Below are 16581 nucleotides of genomic sequence, written 5' to 3'. Positions count from 1 at the left end.
TCTATATCGTCGTTCTGATCATTAGTATAACTACTGTACGAGTGGGAGGACATTGACATGAGCATCAGCAAAAGGGACACACACATACGCACGCACGCACGCTCGCAACGACAACAACGGCAACGATTACAACAACAACAGCAAAGAACAACAATAACAACGTGAACGGAGACGACGACGACGACGACGACGACACACTCGGCTCGGGGAGTCCGGCTACAAACCACGATCCTCCACTCACACAGAGAGATAGAGATTATTATAGAGGCTACGGTTCATCTGGAAAAATGCATCCTGTTGACATCGCAGGAGGGAGACGGACTCGGAAAGTGGCCTGTCTCTCCTTGTGCTTTTAAAAACTCTCTCCAGGGTCTCGTCCTGTACGCATCTATCCGACTATCTATCCATCTTTCTGTCTATCCGCCCGTCTGTCAGTCAGTTTGTGTGCTTTTTTTATTTTTTTATTTTTTTTGTTGTTGCAAGCAATATGCTCATCTGTCGGTCTCCCTGTCTGACTGGGTTTGCATCTCTGTCCTAGCACAGAGTCCTGGCTGTGCAGATAAAAGGATGAAGGAAAAATGATTGTGCTTCTCGGTCCACACAGCCATCTGCTGAGGGCTTGGATGGCGGCGGCGGCAGCGGCTTGGATGGCGGCGGCGGCGGCGGCGACTCGCTTGGGCTGCAGAGGTCAGAGGTTGTGTGGGAGCGGCCTCCTCGCATCATCATCGGGAGGCGTCGGTAACTAGAGCTACTGCAGCAGTCGAAGAGGTCTCCCTCCTCAGTTATTCTGTACAAGGCTACATGAGAAGCGCTCACGCAGGAGGGACACACGCTCTAACAACACACACACACACACACACACGTGCACACACACACACGCACGCACGCACCACACATGCACTCAGAGCGCCAGCAGCATCGAGCCTTGGGAGAGCTTCATGTCTTCATATACACCTACACATGATGGGTGGGGGAGAGAGAGAGAGAGAGAGAGGGACAGGGCTCGTTGGAAATGAGAAGACGTGGGCAGGAGATCAGTCGAGCATGGCGTCCAGCTGGTCTGCCAAGTCGTCAAACATGCTGCCGATGTCGTCCAAGATGGAGACCGTCGTCTTTTTGCCGGAGAGAGAGCTGGAAGTTGGATGAGAGGGAGAGGGAGAAGAGGAGCTTAGCTGATAATGAGGCAGACACATTAGAGTTGTTAATCAGTATTTTAACTGTAACCCTGATGCTATAACGTAGACACAGAGGAAAACCCTCCTGGATGGTTAACAGAGACTTTAAAGGGATAGTTCAACATTCTGGCAAATTGGCCCATTGCCATAATCCCTATAGTCATAGCAGTAGGTTTGTTACCTTTAATTGTTGGTGCAAGCTATTTTTAGAACGGCGGAGCAGAGCCGCGAGCTGCTCAGAGCTTCGCTACGGAGGCTAATGGGATTTCTTGGTTTCCCTCAGCAAATACACAATCCAACAACTCCAAAACGCTCTCGTGGACAAGTTGTGACCTGCACATTCACCACGCTATGAGATAATGGAACAATACGAGACAGAGTTGTTTTCAAGGTAAATGCAGAGACTGCTTGCTGAAAAACTGCCCCCGAATTTACCTCGAAAACCACTCTGTCTCGTACAAGTCAGACTCAATATGCTTCACAACAGGTTATTACGACACAGTTACAATAAATGATCAATAACGCAAAGTGCAAGTGTAAGTGAACAATGTCAATCTCATGTATTTCAACACACACTTAAACACGCACATGCACACCCATCGACACACCCACACAAGTAGCCATTTTAAAAATGGCTACTGATGGGGCATGTCTCACTGTATCTTCCTACCTTTCCAGTTCAGACTAATTATTACAAAATGAAATATACAAATTCATGATGTATTTCACATATTTTATGCATAATTATGTCGTGCGTGTATTTATAATAATAGTTAAAAATAAACCTAAATATTACCAGGTGCAACAGTAGAACACAAATGCATCAATAATTATACGATAATAGCCTATAACATTAATTTTATTCCACGTAGAGTAGTTTTAATGTTGTGACGCTAATGCTTTTACTCAAGTTATATTTGAATGTACAGGATGAGTATCAGTTACCCTCCCACCACTGGCAGTAGACAGTAGCTTACTATACAGCAACATTATCCTTCATTTATAGACTTGCATCTCCGGCCACCTGGTGTTCATCTTAAAAACCCCTGAGGTTAAATATGATCAGGCTCTTTAGTTTAGCAGCTAAATGTGTCACTATGTTCAGCAGCCAGGTGTTAATGTGGGTGCAGACGGAGCAGATAGCATGACGTGGGTTTTTTTGGGGGGGTTTTCTGGTCGATCACAGCTGTTTGTTGTAAATCTGAGAGGAGTCTTTGTTTCAGGTGATTAGTTTCTAGGCCTATAGATGATTGTTTTTAATGGTGGAGTGACACAGTCGGCCATTTCCATGCTCGATTCACAGCATGTGATGTCTAACAGCCCCGACTGCACCCAGCTCACTCGTCACACCATATGCTGCTTCACATTAGAGGCAATACCGGTGGAAAGAAAACACAGCAGCTGCAAGAAATGCAAAGTTTTTTTTGCTCGGTCGTGCTGTTAACACACACAGAGACACACACAGAGACACACACACCTGTTGCTGGTGTCTTCCTGGTACTCGCTGTCACCACGGTAACCGAGGGTTTACACGAAGTCAAACCACAATCTTACAACTTGAAGTTTATGTCATGCAGCAAACCTTGTTTCCGTCCGCCTGCTACGGCGCCTGGCTATGAATACTAAAGTGCAAACACACGCACACGCACACACCGACACACACCGACACACACACAGCAGCCTAGGCAACTGTTGCTATGGTAAAGGTGCCAGACTTGGGGCACAAGTGAGAACTGTGGTGAGTTCAGACCTCAGAGTACGAATGTGAATGAATGGACGTGATTCGAAATACAGATTGAACATTGAACATTAAAGGGATAGTTCAACATTTTGGCAAATTGGCCCATTGCCATAATCCCTATAGGTTTCTTGGTTCCCCTTAATCAAACTCATCAAATACACAATCCAACAACTCCAAAACGCTCTCGTGGACAAGTTGTGACCTGCACATTCACCACGCTATGAGATATCAACAGAACGTTACGAGACGGAGTTGTTTTCGAGATAAATTCATGCAAAAACGCTGATGCGCGTTCCCGTCGGAGGCAATTTTTCAGCAAGCAGTCTCTGTATTTACCTCTAAAACAACTCTGTCTTGTAACATACCGTTATTATCTCATAGCGTGGTGAATGTGCAGGTCACAACTTGTCCACGAGAGCGTTTTGGAGTTACTGGATTGTGTATTTGATGAGTTTGATGAGGGAAACCAAGAAATCTCATTAGCCTCCGTAGCGTAGCTCTGAGCAGCTCGTGGCTCTGCTCCGCCGTTCTAAAAATAGCTTGCACCGACAATTAAAGGTAACAAACTACACCTAAAATTATAGGGATTATGGCAATCGGCCAATTTGCCAAAATGTTGAACTATCCCTTTAAGCATTTTATATTTCATATTTAAAGGTTTTATGTTTTTTTTTCTTTGCATAAGGCCCATTGTTTATGTGTGATACTCACTCATTTTGTGCGTCCTCCTCTTTGATTTTATGCTCTACAGCCTGAAGAGCTGCAGCCAAAGAGGCACTGGTCTCCTCCAAACGATGCTGCACCTCCTCCTCCTCCTCCTCCTCCTCCTCCTCCTGCTCTGCTGCCTCTCCTCGACTCTCCACCTCCTCTCTTGCTTCTTCGTTTCTCTCCAACTCCCTCTGGTGCTCCTCTTCTGCTCTCTTCCTCTCCTCCTCCTCCTCCTGCTGCTGCTGCTCCTTTTGCCTCTTGTGTTCCCGCTCTTTGTTCCTCTCCTCCTCCTCTTCCGCTCTCCTCCTCTCCTCTTCCTCTTCCACCTCCCGTCCTCCCAGCAAGTCGATGGAGAGGCCGGCGATGGAGGAGCGGGGAGGTTTGACAGGGTGTGGCGATGGGGTGGAGGGACTCTGGGCCGGAGAGGGGGATGTGAGAGGGAGTCCCGGAGAGAGGGAGGGAGCAGAAGGGGTGTCGGGAGCTGGGAGGGGAGCAGCGGAGGGAGGAGAGGAGGGTTTGGGGGCCGGGGTGGGACTGGTAGCAACAGGACTGGTGCTGATGGCGGCTGAGGCTACTATTGCCTTGCCTGGTTTAGGTGCAGTCGGAGGCCCACGTGGTTTTGGGGAAACAGGAGGAGGGACACGCTTCGGGTCTGAGAGAGAGAGAAAGAAAGATCAGTGTCTCATACATGGCGCCTTGTGCTTAAAGGGATAGTTCAACATTTTGGCAAATTTGCCTATTGCCATAATCCCTATAGTCATAGCAGTATGTTCATTACCTTTAATTATCAGTGCATGTTGTTTCGAGATCCGCGGGGCAGAGACGTGAGCTGCTCAGTGAACACAATGGAGGTGAATGGTACAGGTCCCCTGTCCCTCATCAAACTCATCAAATACACAATCCAACAACTCCAAAACGCTCTGGTGGACAAGTTGTGTCCTGCACATTCACCACACTATGAAATAACCATGTACCGTTACGAGACGGAATTGTTTTCATGGCAAATGCACAAGTAGCTTCATGTGTCGTAATACATTACATAATTGTACATGATTATCTCATAGCGTGGTGAATGCACAGGACACAACTTGTCCACCAGAGCGTTTTGGAGTTGTTGGATTGTGTATTTGATTAGTTTGATGAGGGACAGGTGACCTGTACCGTTCACCTCCATTGTCTCTGCCCTGCTGATCTCAAAGAGGGAAAGATGTCATTTCATTAATTTCAGTTTTTTGGAGGCATCCAGTAGCTGGACAGTCATGTTATTCCTCATTCTGTTAACATCTGTAATATTTTGATCAAATATTTTATAGTTTAGGTAAAATACCAATAATGACATTGTGCATAGAATTTGAAATGTTCTTATTTAGGCTCTTGCAGTGGTGAAAATATAGAAACACTGGTCACTAAACCCACGTCTTATGAGAGAGAGGTTTCAGCTTCAGGACACTAAGGTGAAAAAGTGGAAAGACGACATTTTACCTGCTATTTTTTTTACACAAAAATGAATCCTATCAGTAGCTACACACTAATAATCTTCACATCGCTGCTTTAACGTGATGGCGTCTCACCAGGGCTCCGTGCCGCCGTGTCGGGGTTATCGGGCCCGGGTATGGGCACCCTGCGTGTTGGTGTCGGGGGTTCAGCCTGTGTCTTCCTCAGGGCGACGGAGGACGGTTTGGGCGACACAGCCGGCTTCAGAGACTTCCTGGCCTCCATCCACTCACAGCTCTCCCTGCCGCCGGCCTCGGTCCTATCAGAGACCTCCGACACCGGCCGCCGCCTCAGGACCACGCCGCCGTTTTGCTGCTGCGCCTCCACTCCGTTTTTCCGGCCACCCTCCGTCTGACTGCCGGGAGAGTCCAGTTGATTAGTATTATTATTGCTTTGAACGACACCGTCCGCGTGCTCGCCGTGCGGCCTCCTGCGTATGGTTTCTGTGCCGGTTGTCATGGTAACGACAGTGGTGGTAGTAGTAGCAGTAGCAGAGGCTTTGGAGTCTGTTGCCAAGGGATGATGAGGCTTCCTCCGCAGCGTCACCGTCCCATCTGTGATCTCCGATGTCGAGCCGACCACGGTGGAGCGAGGCCTGGGCTCCGGACGCTGTAGGGGCAGTTGCCGGGGTAACAGGTCAGTCTGAGCACCAGGGATGCCTTCTGGTCCGCTGATGGTCCTGCGCCGACTCATGGCATCATCCTCCTCAGATCCAAGACCTCCTGCGTGTGTCTGGCGACGAAGGACAGGCGGACTCACCTGGGGATCACATGACTGTTACACACACATGCTGCCAATAAAAAACATCTATAATATCAGTTTTCCATACGTTATCGAACTGAGCCCAATACCTACACTGGTATTTTTGGCATTGCTCCAGATTTGGATTTACCTTCCTTTGTTTTTGTTTTTTTTTTAAGTATAATTTTTGGCTTTTTGCCTTTTTTCGATAGTACACAGTAGAGATAGACAGGGAAGGTGGAGGCAGAGAGAAGGGGAATGACATGCAGGAAAGGGCTGCCCGATGCAGGATTCAAATCGGGGCCGCCTGCGGTGAGGACTGTAGCCCCTACATGGGGCGGCCGCTTTACCCACTGCACCATGCACCGCCCCTGGATTTACCTTCCTTTTTATTTCTTTTATTGTATTTTACTTTTTTTAAATGACTTAATTATTACTATTGTCTTTCTATTGTCTTGCTTCTCTGTTACTTTTAATTTATAATGCATCTATTTATATTTTCTAAGTATTTTTGTCAATAATTTGTATGTGTTTGGTGGTTGTCTGTGTTTGTCCATGTGGGATGTGTTGCGTCATGGATGGATGTTGTTCAGCAAATGTCTAATTCATGTTTTGTCATCGATAAAAAGAAAGAAAGAAAAAAATCTGTAATATTATCCAGATCAAATACCTGGACATGTAAGTAGTTGGTGCTGCTTCCCAGATTCTTCGGCAGCGTTTTGGCTCCACCCACGATGGATGTTTCCAGCAGGGCGGCAAGGCTGCGAACGCTCCCAGAAGCCCCCTCTGATCTCTCCAGGCCCGCTGAGCCCTGAGCCCTTAAAGCCGACCCCAGGCTGCCGCAGTCGCTGGCCCGCCGCTCCCGATAGGTTGGCAGCCCGAGTAGCCCCTCCCCGTGCCCCTCTCCCTCCCCATCCCCCCCAGTGATGGACGAACAGGAGCGTTTGGGCGGCGTCGGGGGCCGCCCTTTCCGACGGGGACGGAGCGTGACAGATGATTGGCTACGGTTTACAGTGACATCGTTGGGGGGGGGAGTACGCGCGGAGCTGCTGCGGCACACGGTGGCGTATCTAGAGTCTGACTCCGATCCGATCAGACTGTGAGTTCTCCGGCGCTCCTCCTCGTCGCTGGGCAGCCGGAGCAGCGGCACCGACGAATCTCCCGCTCCCGCGCTCTGGGTGGAGGGGCGCGGCCGGGCCCTGGGGGAGGCCTGCTGGGTCCGGATGTGTGGGGGGGTTTGTGGTGGGGTTGAAGTCGGTGTATGGGGAGGGGTCTGTGAATGTGTGAGACCTGGGCGAGGTTTGACCAGGGGGCTCGGGGCACCGCCGTCCCTCTGTTTCCTCGCCTCCCTCCGCGGCTCTGAGCCTGTGCTGCCACCTGGGCTGGATGGGGGCGTCGAGGGGCTCTGAGGGGGCTCAGACCCACTCTCTCTCCTCTGTAGCTCCTTCAGTCTCCTCACTCCCAGCATCAGTTTCTTCTGATGGCCTGAGGGGAGGAGGTGGGAGAGAGAGAGTGAAAACATTTTTAGACTACAGAAAACTACAGAGGATATTTGTTAATTTTATGAAACTGCAATAGTGGACTTAAAGGGATAGTTCAACATTTTTGGCAAATTGGCCCATTGCCATAATCCCTATAGTCTAGGAGTAGGTTTGTTACCTTTAATTGTCGGTGCAAGCTATTTTTAGAACGGCGGAGCAGAGCCGCGAGTTGCTCAGAGCTACGCTACGGAGGCTAATGGGATTTCTTGGTTTCCCTCATCAAACTCATCAAATACACAATCGGAAAACTCAAACGCTCTCGAGGACAAGTTGTGACCTGCACATTCACCACGCTATGAGATAATAACAGAATGTTACGAGACGGAGTTGTTTTAGAGGCAAATTCACGCAAAACCGCTGATGCGCATTCCTATCGAGGGCAGTTTTTCGGCAAACAGTCTCTGCATTTGCCTCTAAAACAACTCTGTCTGGTAACGTTCTGTTATTATCTCATAGCGTGGTGAATGTGCAGGTCACAACTTGTCCACAAGAGCGTTTTGGAGTTGTTGGATTGTGTATTTGATGAGTTTGATGAGGGAAACCAAGAAATCCCATGAGCCTCCGTAGCATAGCTCTGAGCAGCTCACGGCTCTGCTCCGAAAAATAGCTTGCACCAATAAATAAAGGTAACAAATCTATTGCTATGATAATGGCAATGGGCCAGTGTGCCAAAATGTTGAACTATCCCTTTAATCATTAAATCTAACCTATAGAAACTAAATCCCTGGGCTTTGGACCCGTATCAGGCCAAAACCTCTACTGTATATGTCTAGTCACTATAATCTTGTTTCCTGTGTGAATAACGCTGCTGTGACTTACCGAGCTTAGTGATGCCAATCTCTTGCAGATCCTCGAGGCTGATGTCAGAGATGAAGTCGATGTTTTCGTACCCATTCTGCACCAGAACCTGGTAGTACTGACTAAGACCCAGGTGGGAGAGCCAATCTGCCAGGTTGGCCTAAAACACACACACACATAGCGACACACAAACATAGATACCAATTCAAACAGCGTGTGCACAAATTACAGAAGATACAGAATAGAAGTTTGATTCTGACTAAACATTTCACTAGCAAACTGAGCAAGCTGCATGTGTCGATGCTTGTGTGTGTATGCAGCTGCCCAAACTCAACATTTCCTCTTCTCTCTAGCTCGTATAGTTCACATGAAAAGCCTTACGGGCTTGTGGTCTGGCAGCCAGTCTGTGGAGGGCAGCTTGCTGATCTCTGATGTTAACTTCTTTCGATGTCCAGGCTTCATGACCCCAATCGCCGTCAGGTCCTTCAACACAAAGCACGCTGAGTTACATCAGGAATACAACACAGCTACAGTAGGTGGATGTTTTTTTTTTTTTTTTTTTCTCTCTCTCTCTTACTTTGCAATGTAAACTATTTTATGCGTACGTCTGACATTTGTGCATGAGCTGCAGGTGATGTGTCCTCAGGAATATTTTGCTTTGGATAATCTTCTGATGAGTGTCCCCTGCCTTAAGGGGGGTTTATGTCATACGGCTGTGTCTGCTTCAGTACACATACACAAACACACAAACACACAAACACACACACACACACACACAATGGCACCCGAAAACACACTCAAGGACAAACACGGAGTAGCGTTTACAGCACAGACTCGGGAACACGCGGCCATGTGTGAACACAGGTATGCAAATGAAGCAGACAGAAGTATGAGAAGTGACTGGCTGAGGCTCAGGACTCACACCGGGGGGGTCAGGTGACAGAGACAGGAGGGTCATGATGACATCATCCAGGTCAGTGTGGGGGGGAGCTGATTTGAGAGCTGAGCTGGGCGGAGCCTTGACAGACAAGGGGGGGGTGGGGCGGGGCGTGAGGGGGTCAGGGGTCATGACCTTACCTCGGGGGTCATGCGGCTAATGGTGTCTAGATCATATCCGGCGGTGAGGAAGTGGGTGGTGTAGAACTGCAGCTGAAACTCACCCAGCCACGCCACTACTGCCTGCTTCTAGAACACAGAACACAGAACACTACTGCCTGCTTCTAGAAGAGTCCACGGGGTTCTTCTAGACAGAGCACAGAACACACGCACTGTTCTAGAACGCAGCACGGCCGCCCGTTCTAGAACACAGGAGAGAAGACGGTTCTAGAAAACAGCACATAAACCTGTAGTGTGGTAAGTAACCCTGTCCTATTACGAAATCTAGAAAGCGTTTTTTTTTGTTTTTGTTTTACCAGCAAAAAATTGAGAACTTGCTCAGGAACAATAACAATAACAGAGCTGTTCTATAGAGCACAATATAAAACACAGAGCTACGGCTCGTCTTCAGCTTAACAAATAATAATCCAAGGTGCACAATGCCAGTGCAAATTCAAAGATAGACACTGCCCACATTTATGATAAATAACACAACACAACTATTTAAAGTTGTGTAAGTGGATTTTCTAGAATTCACTGTGCTTCCAGACTCATACGAGTTCATACAAATAGCAAGATCAGAGAGCCAAAGAAGAATTAAATGAAAACCAAACAGGCCCCATTTACCTCCAGTGGTAACTCTCCATGCAGATTTATTTAATTTTAAAGACCTCTGCTGCTGAGACTCATGACACAAGGTTGGTAAAAAGAGGTATGCCACTATGTTTGTCCAAAGGGACACATGAGGAAAAAATATTTTGGGCTCACTGTTTTTGAGGGTGGACACTTAAACAGGTAGACTGAAAAACCACAAATGACTATTTATTTACCTGTATTGTATCTAATGGAGGGAAGAGTCTCAGTGGCAAAGATCTCAAAACTAAAGCCAGAAACCATCAGGGCGGGTCGGACAAGTGGGACAATCAATCAATCAAAAATTAAAAAAAAAGAAAGCCTATGCTCTACTTTCAGAATGACTTTAGTGTTGTTGGAAAGACATCAACCAATCAGGGCTCACTGTAAACAGAGCTGCTTTCACTTTCGCTATGACAGAACACTGCTGTCGCCCGGCAACCGGAGGGAGAACGACACGGTTCTAGAATGTGTCGTCTGCTCGATTCTAGAACACGCGGGGAGGAAGTTGCTGGAGCTGCTGGATGGTTCCAGAGCAGAGCAGCAGAGTGGCAGCGACGTGGGCGCCGGGTGTCTCAGTGTGGTGTGAGGACAGAGGGGGGGGTGAGTGGAGGGACAGAAGGCAAGACAGCAACGACGACAGACTCCTCCTTAAACGTGTCTGTCACTCTGCCTGTCTCCATGGCGACACACTCGCATGCCCATCCTCATCTGTTCAGGTGTGACACAACAGGCTGAACACCCCCCACCACCACCCACCCATCCACCCATCCTTGCTCCCCCATGTAGATGTCTCTCTCTCTCTCAAACCAAATCGCTGGTTGAGAAGAAACAGAAGCAACAGCGTGAACCAATCTGCCATCCCAAAACTCACTTTCCCATCATCCTCCTCCGCCTTTCGCTCGAACGACCGTTGTTCATGAACTGTTGTAGTGGAGGAGGAGCCTTGACGTGAAGGTGTAGACAGACAAGAAGAAAAACAATAAAATATATTAGTTTTATTAGAAAAGAATAGTTTTGTTATTTCACAAAATCATTTTAAAATAATCAATCAAAATTGGTTTAAATGCACTTTAATTCAACTCTAGGCACCAATGGCATGACAGATTATCATTTCATCTAGATATCCAGTCAGACTAGTTATTTATACAGTGCTTGTATTAGCAGTGCTTCTCTTGTAGTACTAGTAGACGTAGTTTTTCTTGTAGTGTATTAATCATTTCTTAAACCATTGGATTAAAATATAATCATTTATACGCTTCTTTCGGTGAGATTAGTGAAGACCATAGAAATGTCTTATACAGCTACTTTATGTCTGTGTAAACACATCAAACGTGTTATAGACTCATTCTAACTGTAGCAGCTTTAACATGATTGCAGCAGTAAACTTGTAAATGACTTCTTCACCAGTTAAGATCTCATATAATCAAATCAAAGTGCAGTTTAGTTCAGTATAGGCCTTGTTTATATTGGGTGAATGAGTGCTTTTCATTGTTGGGCCAAAGGTTCCCTCAATCCAATCTCACAGTACATGCCCTTATCTTTTCATGCTGTTTGTCTTAGGATATTGAAATGAAGGATGTGGATGTTTATAGTCTGTCTCTCCATTTACTGTACAGTGGCTGTAGCTGCTGTTACAAGCAAATCTCTGTTGTTGCAGTAAAAACACATAATGCAGACAAAGTCCTCAGAGCCACAAATAATTTAAAGCTTTTAAAGGCGAACTGATAAAAGGATGGGAGAGGAAAAAGCTGCTTGTGTCTGATACGAACAGACAGGTGGTCTTTAAAGGGGCAGGTTAACTAAAAAAAAATGTATAAAGCAGTGAACATCGCCTTGATCTTTTTGAATTGCGAATCTCTTTGTTGAATCCTTTTATTAGCAGAAGAGGACAAAACTTTGTTGTGTCTATCCCTAGATATCACTGCTGTGTTTGATCAAGTGGCAGCAGGCTGCAGCAGAACAGACCTTAAGCTTCAATGAGACATGACACAAGTTATCACTTCAAATTAGGCCAACAAAAAAAAAAGGATATTACTTTTATGTTGTGTTTGGATGAGCTTGTGTGCTTACTCGCTGACTGCTCAACAGACTGCGACTGCTCCAAGAGATGCTCCTTGGCTTTAACCGACTGGGAAAGCACGGTGGCCAGGAGCTATAAAACACACACGCGCATAAAAACATGCTCATTCACATGGGCATGCACGTTCACAAAATGAAACATTTACTTCACGCACAATCGTTCAAAACCCAGAAGTGCCTTGTGACTCAGCGGAGAGCACATGTAACAGACAGATTCTGGCTTGTGACCCTCTTCTTCTCGCATTTCCTGCAATTGATTAAAACTGGCACCAGTACTGATATCCAAGAATGAAGACTTCTTATAAAACAGATTATGTCCCTCCAGCATAATATGGGGACAACATCCAATTTGGCTAATTGCTACTTCAGTATTTTCATTACCTCAATTATTGCCTAAAAATAGACTTGTTATATCCAGTGACAAGATTAAATGTTGGAAGCACTGAGGGTGTGAGGGCTGAGCAGACCTGCAGGGTGCATGATATCACAGATTTTAACATGAACACACACTGCACAATGGAAGAAAACAGTAGCGAATAGACAATATAATGCCCTAAAGAGAAACCAAGTGAGGTCAAGTGAGGGCATCAAAATATATTGTAATGCACGTGGTCTACTTAAAACAGAAAGTGATTCTCGTCTCTCTACGGGAAGAACACACAGGGCAGGAAACACATTTGCGGTTAACTTGGTAACAAGAGTTGTGTTTTTTTTTCTTCTGAATACGCTCTAATGTTTCCAAGAAGTGACGTGTCTTTTGATCTGTACAGATCCAGAAGCAACCTGAGGTGTGAACACATGCATGCATATACCGTAGATGCGAGGACTCTCTCTCTTACCTTTACGCCTTCTGCTTGTGCGTGCAGGCCCGGAGCGTTAAGGCCGTGGGTGTTGACTCCTGGTGTGGGTGCAGGGTGTGGACTCGGCGCCGGGGTGGTCAGAACGTGTGTGTTTCCAGAGCTCTGCAAGCTGCTTGATGACCGAACGCTGCCAAGGCTGCCCACACTGCCACTGCGCTCGCCACCTATAAAGACACAAACACAAACACACACATGGCTTTATTCCACAAATCTCAAATAGAAAGTCCTCACACACACAGTTTTACACCTGTACCCCAAAAAACACAGTTTACCTGCCAGAGGTTTACGGAGCACCCAAATATCCTCACTGGTGCTACTCTGCTGTCCTAGGGTTGGAGAGCCTTGAGGACTTTGCTCTGCAGTCCGTGAACCTGTCACCCACACATACACACACAGATACACACACATGCACACACACACTGGTTATGGCCACTATTTTTTAGTCTATTACTCTTTTGGAGGACTATCTTAAAACCCTTAATGCAGTAAATAATCTACATCTACACAGACCCTCATGATGTAACATAAACACAAATGTGTTTAAGTCAAGTGCACAGGCTCACAAAGATACAGTCACTCACCTACACATTCATTGACACATTACTCTTAGTGGTTGCACCACCTCTTAATGCTAATAATGTTGAAAGTCTACACTCTCTCTGGCAGGTTCATCCCAGTGTGCATGCACAACACTAATAAATAATGTGCAGACAAGCACTGCACAATACATTAAACAGCATTTATTGTAAATAAACCATTCAGTTATATGAGTATATTTAAAGCTAAATCACAGGAAAATTAGCATAAAAGTGAAGATAATATCTCTCACACTGTGCTATGATTTAAATATTTCAGTAAAAGGCTCAGTTCACACAAATGACAAAAAAGCACAGTGGAGGTTAATGAGATTACTTTTGTGATAACTGCACCATAAAATGGATGTTGTTTATCATAATATATGGACTGTTTTCTGTTTTTGTTATCTACATTGATAGCCAAAATCTCTCTCTACTGTACACCACATTGTGTGAGGGAGGAAATCTATACCTTTTTTGTCATTTAGGTGAACTGATCCTCTGATACAGTGGGCTAAGACATTATTCAGATCCCTTGACTTCACTTACTGTATACTAGATTATATCTTAAATGGTAAGAACTGACATTTCTTATCTATAATGACTACATGAAAATATGTTTTAATCAAAATCTCTCATTTATAGGGATCTAAATGTGAGATTTTGGTCCATAAAGTACATATATATATAGTGTATATGTATCTGTACAGAGCGTGTAGGAACAAACAGATGGATGATAATATATTCTACATGTGCTCTTGTCAAACAGTGAGGAAAGTATGCTTAACTGTGATTTAAAGTGACACTACAGTATGTACCTGTCTGACTCTGCTGCTCCTGAGAAGTGGAGAGAGGAGGAGGAGGAGGAGGAGGAGCAGGAGGAGGAGGAGTGGACAGAGGAGGAGGAGGAGGAGTAGACAGAGAAGGCGGAGAGATGGGAAGAGGAACGTACCCAAAGGAGGAGAACCGAGGGAGGGACTGTGTGTTGGGGTGAGGGGGTGGAGGGGGAGGCAGATGCAGGGGGAGGACTTTGGAGGGGGGGTATGAGTGTCCGTTGACCGATGCAATGGGACAGGGGTTGGGTCTACGGAGCAGGAGGGTGTGGCACTGCTGGGAGGGGGAGTGGCCTGGACAACGAGCCAGGAGGTAGAGAGGTGCAAAAAACGACAACAACACAACGACAACAACGACAACAACAACACAACAACAACAACAACTGATCAGTCAACTTGAAACAAAACAAATCTAATCAGATCTGAAAATATATAACGTATCAAATAATATTAATAACGGATTAAAATCAAAATATGAGAAAATAATACATCCATATATCCACAGAGGGGAATATCCACCTTTTTCTGAACGTCAAAAATGTAAGCCGGTTTTGCTCTTCCGGTGGAATTTTATGTTTACGTTTCCATGGTTTCGGTAGTTGCGGTAAATGCATGGATTTTTTTTTTTTCAATGAAAATCTATAAAACGCATGGATCATCACACCAGCTTTTAAAGCAGAAGTAAGCAAAATATTTGTGTTAACATAAGTCTTAAATAGTTATATCTTCCGACGGCAATCACTTATATAGAGTGTTTGGTCTGAAACATGGGTCTCTCTGTCACTCTGCTCTGCTCTGAGCAGAGGAGAAAACTTTCCTTGTATCGTACAACCTTTATCCAATGAGGAGAGAGAACGGCATAAAGGGGCGGTCCTCTCTGTGTGTGCAGCCAAGGGATGCGCGTGAATGTGGTGACGTAGGGACGAGGGCGGGGACTGCTAACTCCATCGGCTGACAGGAAGTTAGCCAAAACGACCGGATCGCTTACTTCTGCTTTAACAATGGATATCACACAAATTGACATCCGTGTTAAAAGCCAGCGTTAATACATCCATGCATTTACCGCAACTATCACAACGACTGAAAACCATGGAAGCGTACGTGTAAAATTCCACCGGAAATGCAACACTCGGCTTCCGGTTTTGACCATAGATGACGTTCGGAAACTTGTGGATATCCATCTATAAATTAAAATACAATATCACTATAGCAATAAAGCAAACAAACGATATGAACAGAAGCAGAAGAATCAGGCGGGGCAGATTGGTAAGATAGGGTTTTATATAGGGGAAGGAGATAGAGGAGGGGGTGACAGAAGGAGCAATAGAGGAGGGGGGGGGGGGGGGGGGGGGAGGGAGGAGGGGGCAATCCCCAGCAGAGGACAGTGTGACCAGTGGAGATGATTGACAGGCTGGGAAAACAGATGGACTGCCTAAAGAGGCCGATGATGCTGCAGCTAGCTACGACTAATGATCAGCTATAGCTACGAGAACAGCTGCTGAACTCACACACATGCGAAGGCACATTCACGCACCCTCCCACCCATATACACACACACACACACCCACACAATTGCACACACAGCTGTGATGTGGGTGGTCACCTGCCCTCTTGATGACTTCCACCATGTTGGAGGGAAAGTAACCCACACGGTCATTTCCTGTGCGGTTGTCGTGAATGCAACCCTTCCACCGACCGTCCGAGTGCTGCTCCAAAACCTGGCGACAAAACACAAGACACGCACAAATACAGTTTAAACAGATTATCATGTTTATGCCCCCAAAACAACAACTGGATTTAGCTCCACAAGCTCAACATTAATCCACCACATCTCATTTCAAACTAGTGGTTTTTACAATGTTGATTTCCTGGATATAGTATCTATTTCTAAATGCTCTGTAAACAAGATTTAAACATTAATGTAGAAGCAATAACAATATTCTGTGGACAGATATGGTAGAGTAATGCCCCCTCTGTGCACAAACACTGTGATATATCTGGTTTATATATATACTATATGTTAGTCTGATGAACCCTAATCATAATGCTTTTTAATTACAACCTTGGCTTGTCGAGGTAATGCTTTCAACTTAAAGAGCACCTTGTATTTACCTGGAGATTTACAACAGCAAAACTGAGAGCGCTCTCTGTATGTTTTACATAATTATAATATAGCATTTTATGCTCTCTGTCACTCATTTACTTCAATTAGCTACACAATTAGATGTAATATTGTATTCTTTATGGCCAGGTCAGGTCAGGTCTTGATATTCTTGATCATTAATCATCAGTCAGATCATTTTAA

At 45.8% G+C, this 16581-nt stretch overlaps 1 protein-coding gene across 2 annotated transcripts in view; it reads right to left on the bottom strand.

Moving 5' to 3' along the window:
* LOC310994335 (caskin-1) overlaps positions 1-16581 on the bottom strand; it is a 38533-nt gene continuing 21952 nt past the window's right edge. Inside the window, exons 10-20 of one of the 2 annotated variants that reach the window (XM_083982983.1) lie at positions 15880-15994; positions 13141-13239; positions 12848-13032; positions 12000-12081; positions 10801-10871; positions 8580-8681; positions 8220-8358; positions 6530-7344; positions 5196-5877; positions 3628-4276; positions 1-1131 (exon numbers count right to left, since the gene is read on the bottom strand). In XM_083982983.1, coding sequence (XP_083839109.1) covers positions 1035-1131; positions 3628-4276; positions 5196-5877; positions 6530-7344; positions 8220-8358; positions 8580-8681; positions 10801-10871; positions 12000-12081; positions 12848-13032; positions 13141-13239; positions 15880-15994 — 3036 coding nt within the window. In that variant the 3' untranslated portion in view covers positions 1-1034. The remainder of the gene's footprint in view (positions 1132-3627; positions 4277-5195; positions 5878-6529; positions 7345-8219; positions 8359-8579; positions 8682-10800; positions 10872-11999; positions 12082-12847; positions 13033-13140; positions 13240-15879; positions 15995-16581) is intronic. The other variant, XM_083982984.1, reaches the window with a different exon arrangement.

Source organism: Trachurus trachurus (genome assembly GCF_905171665.1).
Source record: "Trachurus trachurus genome assembly, chromosome: 1".
NCBI classification, from domain to species: Eukaryota; Metazoa; Chordata; class Actinopteri; order Carangiformes; family Carangidae; genus Trachurus; species Trachurus trachurus.
The sequence above is the reverse complement of the archived record's forward strand: the minus strand, read 5'-3'. Positions and strand labels throughout refer to the sequence as shown.